Source organism: Syzygium oleosum, unplaced genomic scaffold (assembly GCF_021117445.2).
Source record: "Syzygium oleosum isolate NSW1041296 unplaced genomic scaffold, Sole_v2.1 Sole_v2.10, whole genome shotgun sequence".
Lineage (NCBI taxonomy): Eukaryota > Viridiplantae > Streptophyta > Magnoliopsida > Myrtales > Myrtaceae > Syzygium > Syzygium oleosum.
This window is the reverse complement of record NW_026607494.1, coordinates 6,258,858-6,274,020: the sequence shown is the minus strand read 5'-3', so window position 1 is coordinate 6,274,020 and position 15,163 is coordinate 6,258,858. Positions and strand designations below refer to the sequence as shown.

Genomic DNA, 15,163 nt, shown 5'->3' with positions numbered 1-15,163 from the left:
ATATGGTGGAACAAGTTGAACAAGAAATGAAAATGTATATATTCTCCCAATTCTCCCCAGTTTAAGTTTGTCCGAGTGTTTTATGGTTTTCGTTTGCGCGATTAAATCTCTGATGTTTAGTTGAGGTCGGCGATAACCTGGGACGTCACAACTGTTCGACGGGAGGCGGGATGTCGCGGGCTCGACGGGGGTTCGGGGCGTGACAGTGCCCGTATCAACTGTAGCATCAGAGGCCGCATTTAGCACAGGAGGTCATGTGCTTGATGTATTCCGTAGCTCTTTGACCCCAAGCATGGCGGAGGCTCTTATATGTGCTCAAGATTAGTTACGATCTACGCCACTTTCACGTTCGATTGAGGAGGACTTAGAAGAACTTGAAATCTTTTAGTCAGGTGAAAAAATATGATTGTGGAATTTTGTACCCTTTTATACTTCGATGGATACATTAATTCTCATTTTCATCGTGAATTTAATGCAGTTGCCAACTACAACCATGGAACCAAACTCGGTTTCTCTAGATGATTGATGAAGTTGGAGATTGGTACTTGTTAAACCAATTTATACTTTGTGTTAAAGTGATTTCGCATCATGAGGAAGTTGCAGTTGCTCTTTGTTGTGCTTGCCAATGAATTTGCCAAACGTGATCTTAATGCATGTTTACCATTGTTTTTATTGTTTTTCTGTTTTTGTTTTAAATGTTTACAACTATTTAAACAACATATGTCTCTATGTGAAGATTGGTACTCGTTAAATCATCTCTCTTGCTTGCTGTAAGTTCTCTCAATGAAGTATGGTTGCACATGTAGTGACTGACATGTTGTAACCAAATGCTTACTTCAAGGGATTTTCGGTTAACTATGGATGGATTTTATCACTGCCTGAAATTCACCATGTCCCTGGTATTTGCCAGATAGAACTTAGAGGAGTTGGATGGACCAGAGAGATGATAAGCATGGAGGAGTTGGTAACACTGGGGCTTCGGACACATCAACCGGTCCTGTGATGGCCGAGCACACATTGGTTGACAGATCGACAAATTATGGAAATATGCACAGGGGGTTTCTGCTCACTAGATCTTTTTGTTCAGTCACATGATTAACCCATCTGGAGCCAAGGTAGTTTTGACAAATGGCCACCAAGCTGAAGCGGCTCAATAACTCGTGTTCTATTACGGCCTGATTTTGTAATTATGACTGTTAAAAGCGACAATTTTGTAGCTCGAGTAGATTATGAATCTGTTTTCTTTTCCTATCTATTGAGTAGCTCGCTAGGGCCATTTAATGATTAATATTGCAAGAGAAACAGAGTAGACTACTTGATGCTGATGCTATAGAGAGAAAGGGAGGAACTTTTCATTCCTCTCGCTATCTGTCATTTTGGAATTTCTTCATCCCGGCAGCATTATTCCAAAAGGAGAGTTAAATTTGCTTTCTTTCAAGTTTGGCTTGGGACTTTGTGACATTCACATTGTAGTGTTGATTCTGTGTCGAAGTTTAAGTATGCTATCTTTTTCCTATTTTTTACCTTATACAGCCAACTTGACAAAGATTATAAGTAACTTGCAATTTTTACTATGGCTATTCGGGGTTCACACCCACTTTGTACTGGTTTATACGTTTACCCACGAAAAAAAAAACTCGAAAACCTGGCCCGACCCGGCCCGGCCCGGCCCGATCCGGATTTTCGCTTTGGGTTCTATGTGTTTTGGGCCGGGCTAGGTCAAAGAGAGCATGTGCCCCTTGTGATTTGGGTCGGGTCTGATATCATAGAAACCCCACCAGACCCAACCCATTGACACCCCTAGTGGCTGGACGGCGGCTCCGGCGATGGCTGCTGGTGGTGGCCGAGCAACAAGGGAGAGGGAGAGAGGAGAGGATTCGGCTGAAGCACAAGGGGAAAGGGGAAAATGAGGGAGAGAGTGAAAGAGAGAGAGAGAGAGACTAGAAGGGTTATCATCTTTGGTGAGTGGGAGTGGGTCAACCACCCCACTACAAAGATCAAATTACCCACCCCACTCACACTCTCATCCAAGGGCTCACATTCAAACACACATCACATCCATCAAGAATCAATGGCCAAGGTTGTATCTTGCACAAAATATCTAAGGGCAAAAAGGGAAATGAGCAAAATTGATGGGAACATTCTTGTCTTGTGATTTTTGGCCATACTAGAGGGAGAGGGGGCAGCCAAAGATCATTATAACATTCACTTAATCAAGCGCATTCACAAAATCCCAAGGGCAAAATGGTAATTTTCCACTCTCGGTCCAAATTCCAAATTTCCGACAAATCCAATAAATCTTAAGGTTGGCCACACTTATGTGACGTCGTCCAAATAAATTAGTTGTGACACTTCGAGAAATTTGACATCCAAGTTCGGATTCAAATGACAGCCAATTTCACTTAAATGCAACTTTAGTGTATCTCTGACTAACGGACGGCTTTTTAGGGTTTACGCGTATCAACCTGCGGTTACTCAAGTCATGGCGAACTCGATCGTCACCGAAGGTCGACTCATGATCGAGTTCTTAGATCCACGTACATTTCCCTAAGTAGCCATTCCCTAAAGGTTAGTATCCCGAGAATGATCAGTTCCAGGCGCGATTTAACTACAAATGCATTGAAGAATATACACATTTCATTTATCTCAAAAGTGGGTCGAAATTCAGAATGTCATATCTGTCATCGGAGAAGGGGTATTTTAGTAAAAAAAAAGCATAAGTATATTATTTTTTATTTTGCACTTTCCTTTTATTTTCCTTTTTTCTTTTTTCTTTTTCCTTTTTTCTTCTTCCCTCCCTAGCTATCACTGCGCCGTCGGCCTCAAGCAAGGGTTGCCCTCTCCGGCATCGAGCGAGGGCCGCCCAGCCCGCGTTGAGCAAGGGTTGCCTTGCCAGGGCTAGGTGGGCGAGGCAACCCTCGCCAGATCCGACGAGGGCGGCCTCAGGCAAGGGCTGCCCTCACCGGCGTCAGGCAAGAGCCGCCTAATCGGCATAGGGCGAGGGTCACCTCGCCTGGGCTGGGTGGGGGAGGGCGGTCTCCGCCTGAGGCCAGCAAAGGTCGCCGGCCCCGGCCAAGAGAGGAAAAGGAAAAGAAAAAAATCAAAAAAAGGAAAAAAAAGAAAGAACAAAAAGAAAAAAAATTCAAAAAAGTAAAAGACGAAAATACCCTTTGGCCGGTGAGGTCAGGTTCTTATTTCAGACTAATATCGTCACTTCAGGTCTTTATTTGAGACAAGATCCACTTCAGGTCCTTATTTGAGAAAATAAGGACATGAAGTTGAGAAAATTAAGACACTTTAGGTCCTTCTAAGGCAAGAAGGGAACACATTTTTTTGCAAAGTGGGCCGCCGTCCACTTTCCTCCGTTTATTCAGGGTGCGTTCATTTCGCGAAAAATGAGTGATCTGAGAAATGATCGCTTATATTGTTAGAAAAATAAATGAATGGAAAATGTTTTCATCTACCACGAAATTAGTTAGACATAAATTATTATCGATGATAAGATATTTTCCGTCGACTATTTTTTCTAAACGATATAATTATTTTTCAGAAAATATTTTCCAAATCACTCATGTTCGACGAAACGAACGCACCCTTAATGCATGGGAGCATAAGGCCATGAAGATGGCCATCGCATGCATTCTTTAGCACATCAAAAGAAAGAAACAAATCCTCCGGCGCCCACCACGCTTCTGCTACGCTGAAGATTTAATAAGCAAGTGAAGCATGCTTTCTCTTTTCAACAGCTTCACGTGCGGATTGAGTATTGTATAAGGGCATAAACTCAAGACATATTTTAACGGAATGATTATTGCTTTCTTTTGTAATTTCGAGCACATATGAAATTCACGTATAAAGTTTCTCCGTCCGACATCAATCTTGCCAGATAGGTGTCCATATTAATGAATTGCATTAATCCTTGTTAAATGGGGAGAGCATCGATTATTTTAAAATAGTTCGCGAACATGAACTAACCAATAAACAAATTCAGGGATGATACTGAGCATCAGACACAAGTTCAGGATCTTAAGTGTACGAATTGAAACTTTGGAGATGGCGTTGCACGTTAGAATAAAAATTTATTATTTTTATTTATTTATGTACTTTTATTCGTTTATTTATTTATGCTGAATTAATTTTTTATCAATGCACTTTTATTAATTTATGGTGTTAATATCACGAAAAAACTCCAAACTTGTATACTTATGATAAATTTACCCCAAACTATTTTTTTGACCACTAAAAACTCTAAGCTGGTACACATGTGATAAATTTACCCCAAACTAATTTTTGACCACCAAAAACCTCAAACCGGTATATTTGTTACAAATTTACCTTCCATTAAATTGAATTAATACTTACAAAAATCACAAACTAGTATAAATAGGACAAATGGAGGATAAAACCCTAAATTTATACATTCGTCAACTGCCATGTGTCATTTAATTAAGCAATTTGACACTAAAATTTTACGAAAACTAACAGAGGGTAAATTTGTCATAAATACACTTCATTTTGGGTAAATTTATCACATGTGTATCAGTTTGAGATATTTCGTGGTAATAATCCTAATTTTATGTACTAGAAAAAACACAATCGAACAAAAAGACCATGTAGCCCACGCAATTATTCCGCCATGACCACTTTCGTCCTGACATGTCGTCGTTATCTCCCAACGTCCATGTCTTTCCCTCCTTCTCCCCTGCTACGAACACCCCCTGTTCAGGAACTCGCCAAGAAGGAGAGACAGTGATTGGGGATAAAAAAGCACGCCTCTCACCGTGCGAACACCAACCAACCAACCAGAGCCTCGTCCTCGAGTTCTCCGTCCCACGATTCATTCTTCGCCTTATCACCCTCCGTTTTTCGCACTCTGCTTCATCTGAATTATGTAAGTCGTGATCGATATGCTTAGTGGGTGCCCCGGAGATTGCGGGGTTCGAGTTCGTTTGTGTGACGAAGTGTGTGTGTGTGTGTCACTGATGCTGATCCAGTCCCTTCGGCTCTTTGCTCTGGTTGTTGCCAAAATGCAGGGATGGCGAGTTGAAGCCGATGGATGCGGAGCAGCTGAGAGAGAATGCGCACCGGATGGTGGATTTCATCGCGGATTACTACAAGTCCATTGAGAGCTTCCCCGTTCTCAGCCAAGTCGAGGTTCTTGTTCATTCCCTTATCCTTTACTCTGCACTTCCACGTTATGATTGATTGGACAGTCAGTGAGTGGTGTATGTGTGTGTGTGTGTGTGTGTGTGCGTGTGTGAGAGAGAGAGAGAGAGAGAGAGAGAGAGAGAGAGAGAGAGAGAGAGTGAGATGGTTACGACAGCTATGGAGTTTTTATTACAATTGTATAAGCATCTTTTAGTTTTCGTAAATGGTGCGGAGGACAGATAGACTTGTGTCGAAGTGATAGCTGTTCCTGAAATTTGAGTTGAAAGCGAGGCCACTGGAAACTTTTTGGCTGGAAATCTGAGAGGATGACCATATATTTTTCTTTTCCCTTTTACTTAGCATCAACATACTTTGAAGAGGAGGCAGGGGGCAGGTGCAGGGGAGTGGAGTTACCTTCCCTGGACCCCTGGTCTTCATTGAATGTTAATCCGGTGCGGTGAAACAGTGATCGTGCCATACACTAAATTGCCTATGAATCATTTGTCCACACCACGAGTTGGATAATATTTTTCCCACAGGCGGTGTAACTGATGAACAAAACTTTTCTTTTGTTTCTTTCTCTAAGCACGTCAAGTTATGCTAAGAAAGTCAGTCTGGTTTCTCCATGCAGCCTGGCTACTTAGGTAAACTTCTTCCAGATTCTGCGCCTGACCATCCTGAATCATTGCAACAAGTTCTTGAAGGTGAGGTTCTCCTACTGCTCTTGTTTATAAGATCGAGAGGGGGCATTTTTAATATGGATTCTTAACTAATGCTTGCAGCAGCATTTGTCACTTGGAATCCTGGATTACATGATTCACAAAATTTTAAATGGGTATTTGCGGATTATTATGTGTGTAGAGGCAAACGGAGAGACTGTGTAACACTTGCCAACGGGATAAGTTAGTTAAACTAGCCATTAATCTAAATTAAGTATCATTCTCTCTATTTTGTCATTGCAGATGTACAGGCAAAAATATTTCCTGGGGTGACCCATTGGCAGAGTCCAAATTATTTTGCATATTATCCTTCTAACAGCAGTATTGCGGGTTTTATGGGAGAGATGCTCAGCGCTGGCCTCAACATAGTTGGCTTCAGTTGGATTACTTCCCCTGCTGCAACAGAACTTGAAATTATAGTTCTGGATTGGCTCGCTAAACTTCTCAATCTGCCTGATGACTTCCTTTCAACAGGTCAGTTTGTATGCTAACAATCTTAATGGCGTTAAATGGCCTGGTTTTTATTAAATTACAAACCACATGAAATCATAAAATTGCTTCTCCCCATTTAACCAGTCAGTAGAAGAATCACTTTCATCTTGCTTGTGATGATTGCTGAAGAAGAAATCGAACAAACTAGTTCATCTTTTTTTGTTTCGATGTTAAGGCATGAATAGTTTTCATTTGACATGTGAAGTGTCCAATATTGTCGGAAGTTTTATGACATGGTCTACATCCAATAAAAAGAAAGACATTCCCTGCCATTCCTTATTCCATGCTATCAATGAGAGGCTAGAATTGCATGCCTTTTCTTTTCTTTTATGAGCTTACTTAGCATGAGACCTCCAGTAAAAAATATGGGATATCAGAATACTTCGAGAATATTGGTGAACTTTTTTTTTAAAATCTCTGTTTGGTAACATGCTCTTGGGACCACACTCATCTAAAATCGAGGAAATGACATTTTACTGCATTTTTCTCCTAATAGTTAATTGGACTAAGTCAGATGAATACATTAAAGAGTCATAGAGATCAATTATCTTTGTGAATTGGTAAATGGAACTTGCAGAATTCGCCCTTAAGTTTTAGAAAGTGGCTTTGCAGTTTGTGTAATGATGATTTCTGCTTTCTTATGAAAGGAAAGGTGTTATTTTTTTCCAAAGTTATTTCAGATTGTATGATAATGAGTTAAGAAAGAGGGTCATTAACTTGGTCGTGCGGTGACTCTAATGCATAACACTTTGAGAAATTCATCTTCTGCATTTAAAACTGAAAGTTTCAGCTTATAGAAAACTGTATTGTATTCTAAGAAATATGCCAAATATTTCAAAGACCTCAGAAATCCTCTTTTTAAATGTACAAAACTATGTGCCATATTGGATAGCTTACTGTCAAGTATGATGATGCAGGACCAGGTGGTGGAGTAATACAGGGTACTGCAAGTGAAGCTGTTCTAGTAGTTCTATTGGCTGCTAGAGATAAGTTCTTGGCCAGAATAGGGAAAAGTTCCCTTGACAAGCTTGTTGTTTATTCTTCTGACCAGACCCACTCGGCCTTGCAAAAAGCATGTCAGGTATTCTTGCATGCACTCTCTCGTATATCCCCAGGGATGATATGAGACAATGTCCCCATGAAAGAAGCCAGTAACTAGTTCACCTAGGAGAACCTAATCTCAATGGTTCATTTACTAATAAAGTACTTGATTTACTAATGCATTAAGGACCTCCTTTTGATCTTTAGCTGATATTTGATATTACAACACAGGATAGGATGCTTTAGTGCTGAAACATGAATTGGTCAAACTAGGAGAGTAGATCTGTGAGTCATATTATAATGGATTTGGTTAAATCTGTACGAGGATATCTTGTCTTTGGATTTTAACAGGGAGGCCAAGAAATGTAGGGTTCAGTATTTACGAAGGAAAGGATGATGGGTTTTTCCAAGACTTCTGAGAGAAGTTTTGCAGAAAACTTAACTTTTTCTATTTTTTAGTCTTTAAAATTTGTATTAAACTCTTATACTTTATTTTCAAAAAGTATGCTAAAACAGTTAGACTAGTGTAATCAATTTAATGTACTGGCTCGAATTTATGGAAAGTTAAACATGACTACTATCTATGAAACCAAGCTTTCTTAAGTTTCTACTGGATAGGATGATTTTCTGCATTCCTGTAAGGAGAGCTTTATAGCTTTGAGATATTCCACTTGATTAAACAAATTTATCCCTTTAAAGTGCTGGATTTCTATCCTCGAACCCTTGATGTCGTCAAATATTTTCACCTAAATGTTTCTCCTTCCCACCTTATGCTATTTAGATCTTTTACTACTATTTTATTGGTAAATGAAACACCATTGTGGTCATGAGTGGTGATGCAGAAGACATTGAATGCATCTTCTGCCACAGCATGCACCAAGTAATGGTAGAATATGCAAAAACGGTTCTCTAGATCATCTTTTTGCCTACAAAAGAATATTGACTGGGCAGTCTATGAACTTTTAGCTCGTTGAGCAATTTGTTTCTCATGGCAGATAGGAGGTATCTATCCAGAGAACTGCAGGGTTCTAAAAACAGATGCTTCTACCAACTACGCGCTCTCTCCCGATTTACTTGATGAAATGATTTCTCAGGACATATCCACTGGTTTAGTTCCCTTCCTTTTGTGTGCTACAGTAAGTAAGAAGCTTAACATTATTTCTTATGTTTCTTTTTGTCCATTGACTTCTAAATGCAGCTACATATTAAGCTATGAAGTGTACTGTAGGCTGAGTTTCTATTGGGCTGGTCAAGATAGTAGAAAAACAAAACTTAAAAAAAAAATGCTTTGTGTAAGCTAATTAGGTCGATATTTCTGAAAAGCATTCTTTTCATATGCACAAATTGTATTTTGGCAGCCATATACGCCATATATATAGTATCATCATGAATTTGCAATTATATTACGTGTTTGTTAATTGAACTATCAGTAGATGCAAAGATGAGTGTTTCAGTATGGAAGTTTTAATGGATTCTTCTTGTCCCTTGAGTTGACTTGGTGTGCTGAAGTCTTTTTTGATAAATCTTAGTTGTTAGTTTTTATAGTAGTGACATGACTGAGGCGTGGGACAAGTTTTCTGCCGGGCCTTTTTTTATAAAGAAAATAGTACTTTAACGGCTGGATTTAGTATTCGAGTAGCATTAGTTACAAGTGAAAATTGTCTAAAATAAATATAATGAGAAATTATCTAAAGGTTCAAAATGTCAAATTGCCAAACTAGGTTATGGTAGACTATCAGATGGACTGTTTAGAATTCGTCTCAAACAGGAAGATAACTCAAAAAACGTATACATGGAGGGAAATAAATCCCTTTGAAATCTCAACTTCTCCTTTAAAATGCTTCCTTTCAGTTTTTTAGTTCCTTTGCATCCAAAAGTTTTTGCTCTCTAAAATTGAGATATCAAGTTTCAGACATGCTAAAGAAGCTAAGATTATCCTTTACATCAGATCGACAGGTGGTGAATTCATAAAAGGAACAAGCTCTTTCATTTTGTCTGACTGGTTTAAGTTTCTGTACTTTACCAAACGAAATTTCATTTTTTGATTTTAGCTAATGAATGCTATCTAGTTCTGAATTTATTTCGTGCTTACATACACTAAAATATCAATCAAGTTGAGAATCTTCAATTCATATTCAGGTTGGTACTACTTCTTCAACAGCAGTTGATCCCTTACCTGCACTAGCAACAGTTGCTAAGGTGATGCACCTGACTTTGTATGGTTATGTGCCTCTTATGAAGGTCTTAATTTTGTCTTAAGTTGTTAAACCTGGTTCGAAATGTCTTAAGGATTTATCCAGTATTATACCTTCTTTAAGCTCTACGTATCTTAAAGGCTCAACTCAGTGCCACATTCCAAGAGGTTGAACTTATTGCTCAAAGTTGACCCCGTCATGCAACCTGGCTTCTAGTAAATGAAGCAATTAAGAGCTAGCTTTTCCAAAACTCCTGGGGCCCATGAATTTATGCTGTATTGGATGGCTTTTATAGATAATTGAATCCTGTTTAGTTAGACTAATGCGATTAGCTGGCTTGGTGATCATGATGAGTCGCTTTCGGGTGAAGAATATGCCTTTTGGACAAAAGCCATTTCTCTGTCCAGCTTTTAACTTGGGATACTCTGCATCTCTTTTCTCAATTTGAATTTTTGCCTTGTAATAAGGTGAGAAATTTACTGTTAAACGCAATTGCTTCTTTACTAAAGAATGGATCCAGGACACGATAAGGTGGTGCACCGTTAACCCCTTCCTTCACTTTTATTAACCTTCAGCTTCAATCCTAACTTAACCATTGTTAGTTGAGGTAGCCAGTATCAAATATATGCTCCAAAATTTCACGGTATTTTTACGCTTATAATGAACAATCCATTTATCGAACATAAGTGTACTAGTGTTCTTGTGTAGTATGAGAGTTGAATAGATCAGGGTTTACCTGAGCAATGTTTTATTCTTTTGCATCTGGTTGTATGATTCGTTCATTGTATGACAAGCGCATATGTGAAGAGGAATTTTGTGAATATTTCAGAGAAATGGAATGTGGTTCCATATTGATGCTGCATATGCTGGAAGTGCTTGTATTTGTCCTGAATATCGGCCTTACATTGACGGTGTTGAAGAAGCTGATTCATTCAACATGAATGCACACAAGTGGTTTCTCACAAATTTTGATTGCTCAGCACTCTGGATAAAAGTAAGCCATGTGCTTTTTTCATTGTCATCTGTTTGTGAGATTGATGCTCCTTGTCCTTGTTTGCGTGATGACTCTCCAACATGTCTATATCTTCGTTTACACAGCCCTATTCTGTTTTATTATTTGAACAAAGCAGGCATGTCTAAATCCTGTAGTTAAAGTGAACTTGTCATGCTTAAATTGTCTTCCCTTAAGATTCTATTGGAGACGTCCTTTGATATTATCCACGTTGCTGCTTTATTGCAAAATTAGAAGGTGCTGAACAAGCATTTTGATCGTGATCAGTGGCTAACCACAGAGAAGATTGAACATGCAACTCTTTGAGAACAATATATTCTTTCTCTACTACTGCATGTCCTAGGGAATACTGTGTTTTTCACTCAAATGATCAGTCAGACTATAAATAGCGACAGGATTGAATTATAATTTTTTTTTATTTGGTTTTTCCAATTGGGAAGATATTTATGTATATCCTTTTTAGCATGAGCTTTCAAGCTCTCCTGAGATTTAAGAATCACTGTCTCATCTGTTTTCTATAAGGATTCCTTTGTATAGTTCATCTCATGCCAATGCAATACCACAACTGAGATTGATCTAACTTATGGGTGAAAGTGAATATATTCACGAAGTTCATTGGCAATTTTGTCATCTATGGAGCCACCCATTCCTTTGTTATATAGTCATATGTGCATCTTCTGAATAGATAGATCTTGCCCCATTGGGGAAGGGAAAACATTAGTAGCATCTTGCCTTCATTCCTCCAACAGATACAATCAAGCACTCAAAACTGATTGAAGTTGACATATACTCTGTACGAAACTCTGCCAGAGAGAGGAAAGGTATATGAGATAACGATGGGGAGCAAGGTGGTAAACATTGTTAATAAACAAGTGGCTTGTTTGTCTTGGCATGATTCACCTCAGGAAGATGACCGGCTGTGCATTTATGCGGGTGGTATAATTTTGTTATGAGGATTGAGGAACCATGATAAAACAAAATTTCCCATGTCCAGGCCAATACTTTGGTTGCTAATACTGCTAATCTTGTACACAATTTGCTACACTGAGTTCTCTACATTGTAGACCAAAATTTTTTTCAATCAAGTCATTTTTCATTATCTGTAAACCATCGGCAAAATTCCTTATTGTGCACTCTTTAAGTCTTCCATTGGAATCCTTCTTGGCAATTTAGTAGAAAACTCACTTGTACAAAGTCTTGAAAAATATATGACTTTGCTGATCTTTGACCTCCTCTATCACTATGATTATTCAGTATCTAGTGGAGTTTGGAGAGTGACATCCTCGAGGAACATTCTTTTAAATAAATAATGCAATAGCATGTCATTTGCCTTTATCTTTTCTTTCAAATGCTTTTTGTTTTCTTTATCAGGACAGAAAGGCGTTGATTCAGGCCCTTTCTACCAATCCAGAGTTCCTAAAGAACAAGGTAACCTTTCATGATGATTGATGGGTTACTATGTCCTTGAAGTTTCATGGAAAAGTAGATATAGATTTAGTCTATCATTAGCTTATCACTACCCTCTCTTTTTTCATTATTTCTTTCTCATTTATGCTGCAATTGTTTTCAGAACTTTTTCCTCCAACATTAAGACGCAAATGCAACGATTCACAAGCATGTAGTCTACATGTTACATCTTCGCTTATGTTTTTCATTTCGTTTGTCGTACAAGAGAAAGGGAAATTGCTTTTTACTTCAGAAAGAATTGCATTTTCACCATTTATACTAGGGAAAGTTTTTATGAGTAAGGTACAGATCAAGAGGATCTGCAATTATTCTAGAACTAATTTGATTGAATAGCTCTTAGATAGGTTTCTCCACTACAATTTCCTCATGATTTTTTGAAGCAACTACCATACGTCTTGTGAGACACTAAAGAGGTTTGGTCTTTTCTTATATCAACACTCGGACTATGGCATTCGGCATTTTGCAAGTTTGAATTCTTTTAGTCTCGCTTTTTCCTGATTTCAATTGAATCCACATTCTTCTGGAACTGTTATGCTCACTACAAGATGGATAAGATGGTACTATATATGTCTTATCTCTATTGTGCCATCCGTCTTTAAAGCTAGTAGTGCTGCATAGAATTAACTCAAACTGGAAAATGTGGAAGTATCTTCTTCGTCCTGTTTTACAGCAGACAAGACTATCTGCAGGCGTCACAAGCAAACATGGTTCTGGACTACAGAGACTGGCAAATTCCTCTTGGGCGTCGTTTTAGGTGGATTTTCTCAACATTTTCTCAGCAAGTGCTTGATTGTGTGATGTGCCCATGGGACTTCAAGGATCATTCATGAATGTATTACGTTGTATTGATTTCTTTTGTTCTTTATAGATCACTGAAACTTTGGATGGTTTTACGGCTGTATGGTGTACAAAATCTTCAGCAGTACATCAGAAACCACATCGAGCTGGCCAGACAGTTTGAAGATCTTGTCAGCCAAGACCCTAGATTTGAGGTAATATTTTGTCTGGTTACTGGTGGATGTCTTTCTCATAGAGTGTGGTTTATGTTCCTTGACTAATCTGACACCAGCTACGCATGCCCAAAGCCAGACCTCAATATGTAAACATATCTGCGCACTATGGAGGGAGAGAGAGAGAGAGAGAGAGAGAGCATTATCTCTAAGGCTTAATGTTTTACAAATTATAATATTTTTTTATTACATTGTACAAGCAGGTTGTCACCCCTCGAATATTTTCATTGGTCTGTTTCCGTCTTCTCTCTCCTGACAATGATGGAGATAAAGGAAACAAATTGAACCGCGATCTATTAGATACAGTAAACTCAACTGGGAAAATCTTCATTTCTCACACTGTAAGTTCATTGGTTTTGTCGCACCATCCAAAGATAAGAACGCCCTTCAGCATTCGTGCTTCCTCATAAAGATGAGATACCATGTTATATATCAACTCATGCAGGTTCTCTCGGGTACATACATCTTACGGTTCGCAGTTGGGGCTCCATTGACAGAAGAGAGACATGTTAATGAAGCATGGAAGGTTCTGCAAGATGAGGCATCTAAGCTGCTGGCTACTATTCAAAATAACTAGGATGTATTTGTGCCATAATCTCAGTACTGACTCCATTTATGCGGTGACTACGAGGTTTCTCTTTTACTGGGAGAAAATTCATCAGGCAACTTTCTTTGACAAGATATATCTCGGTTGCTGTCCTGCAGGTACCCAAAAGTGCAAGAAAAAGAGTACTATCTTATTAAATGCGAATCTGTTAACGGTTATAAAGCACCTACAATCTTTTAACGGTGGACCGGCCTCAGTAAAACAGGATCCAGGATCAGTGCTTGAACTGCATAGTTCTTAATAGTAAAATCATTTTACCCATTAAGGATGTGAATGACTAGGGAAAGAAGTCTAAGTTTGATTGTCCGGTCAGGTTCAACCTCTGAGTTAGGTCTTGAAAATTATTTTCCACGACATTCCTTATTATAGAAAATTCTAAAATCCAGGGAAAAAAATCATAGAAAAGAGGGTCAGGCAGAAGAGACAATAAGCAAATAAATGAATCCTATTCTCACAAAAATGAACTAGAGATTTCTATTCCTGATGGGCTGGATTTGCCCACATCTATATCATTTCCATTATTAAGTTCTCTAGGCTCGATCAAATATAACACAAGCCTAGTTGGCCCGACCAAGATGAATTTTCTTATGTCTTGATCAAACAAACAATGCACCTCTTGGTCCATCATATCATAGTTGAATTAGAAGGTGATAGCAGGTGAGGATGGGTCGAGTAATGCTACAGATACTAAGACCGTGTTACAAAATGCGATTACGAAACAGTGCGGCAAATTTTAGTTAGTTATTCGAAGGAGTGAATCAAGTTCAAGAATTCAGGAACTTGCTAGCTTATGTTCTTTATAAACTGATTCTGTAAATTAACTTTAGTACCTCTAATGAGCATTGATGAGATTCGTCCCGTTGGATCTTTAGGGAATCGGGGTATGAGCTAACCGCTCCAAGTGATGACCACGAGTGCTTTCTCCTTAATGAAAGCCAATGAGACATAATTGTTTTCTTTTCATCAATTAAGTCAGAAAATAAAAATTTCCCCCGAAAAAGGTTCATTTTTAGGGCATATGTAGAATAAATCGGTTAAGACAATTGAATCTCAGACACGTGTCATACAATAAGCAATACCTAACGGCGTATCAAATACGAATCCTTTCTTTGACAGTATAAATTTCAATTCGACGATTGCAAATTTGACAATTGTACTTACCCAATAATTGTGTTTTTTTGTTTCCTCGTTTCTATTGACCAGATACATATGTAAAATGTGAATGCATTTCCTCCATTCACTCAATGTGGGGGTCTACTTTAGACTCTAGTTGAATTTCATCCTTTTGAGTTTATCTTCTTTGTTGCCTTTCATTTGGGAGGGCATCGCGGAACAAAATTTGTCAGTGAATGAAGTTATTGCATGTGAAAAACAAGAGCTACCCTTGAATTTGGACGCTCATGTTTGGTGGCATCTACCCATTGTCCTACAATCCATCTTCACCAATCATCGTATACGAAATATTGGGTTCG

General features: G+C 38.6%; 1 protein-coding gene and 1 long non-coding RNA gene across 4 annotated transcripts; both read left to right on the top strand.

Annotated features, from left to right (window-relative positions):
• Positions 1-214: 214 nt before the first annotated feature.
• Positions 215-1,248, top strand: LOC130139049 (uncharacterized). The gene is made up of 2 exons (XR_008817299.1): positions 215-392; positions 911-1,248. It is a non-coding gene; the product is annotated as an uncharacterized LOC130139049 (long non-coding RNA).
• Positions 1,249-4,692: 3,444 nt separating this feature from the next.
• LOC115688879 (tyrosine decarboxylase 2-like) lies at positions 4,693-13,763 on the top strand. Of its 3 annotated transcripts, XM_056315174.1 has the most exons (14): positions 4,698-4,891; positions 5,034-5,154; positions 5,780-5,852; positions 6,111-6,341; positions 7,277-7,440; positions 8,396-8,536; positions 9,540-9,599; positions 10,425-10,589; positions 11,979-12,035; positions 12,579-12,631; positions 12,745-12,828; positions 12,943-13,066; positions 13,288-13,425; positions 13,530-13,763. In XM_056315174.1, coding segments are annotated over exons 1-14 (1,545 nt in total). In that variant the 5' UTR covers positions 4,698-4,889; the 3' UTR covers positions 13,662-13,763. The 3 variants fall into 3 exon arrangements, 2 of the variants coding, with proteins under 2 accessions (XP_056171149.1, XP_030470678.1); XR_008817298.1 differs by lacking the exon at positions 13,530-13,763 and having other exon boundaries at positions 4,693-4,891; positions 12,764-12,828; positions 13,288-13,408; XM_030614818.2 differs by lacking the exon at positions 12,579-12,631 and having other exon boundaries at positions 4,701-4,891; positions 12,764-12,828.
• Positions 13,764-15,163: the final 1,400 nt, after the last annotated feature.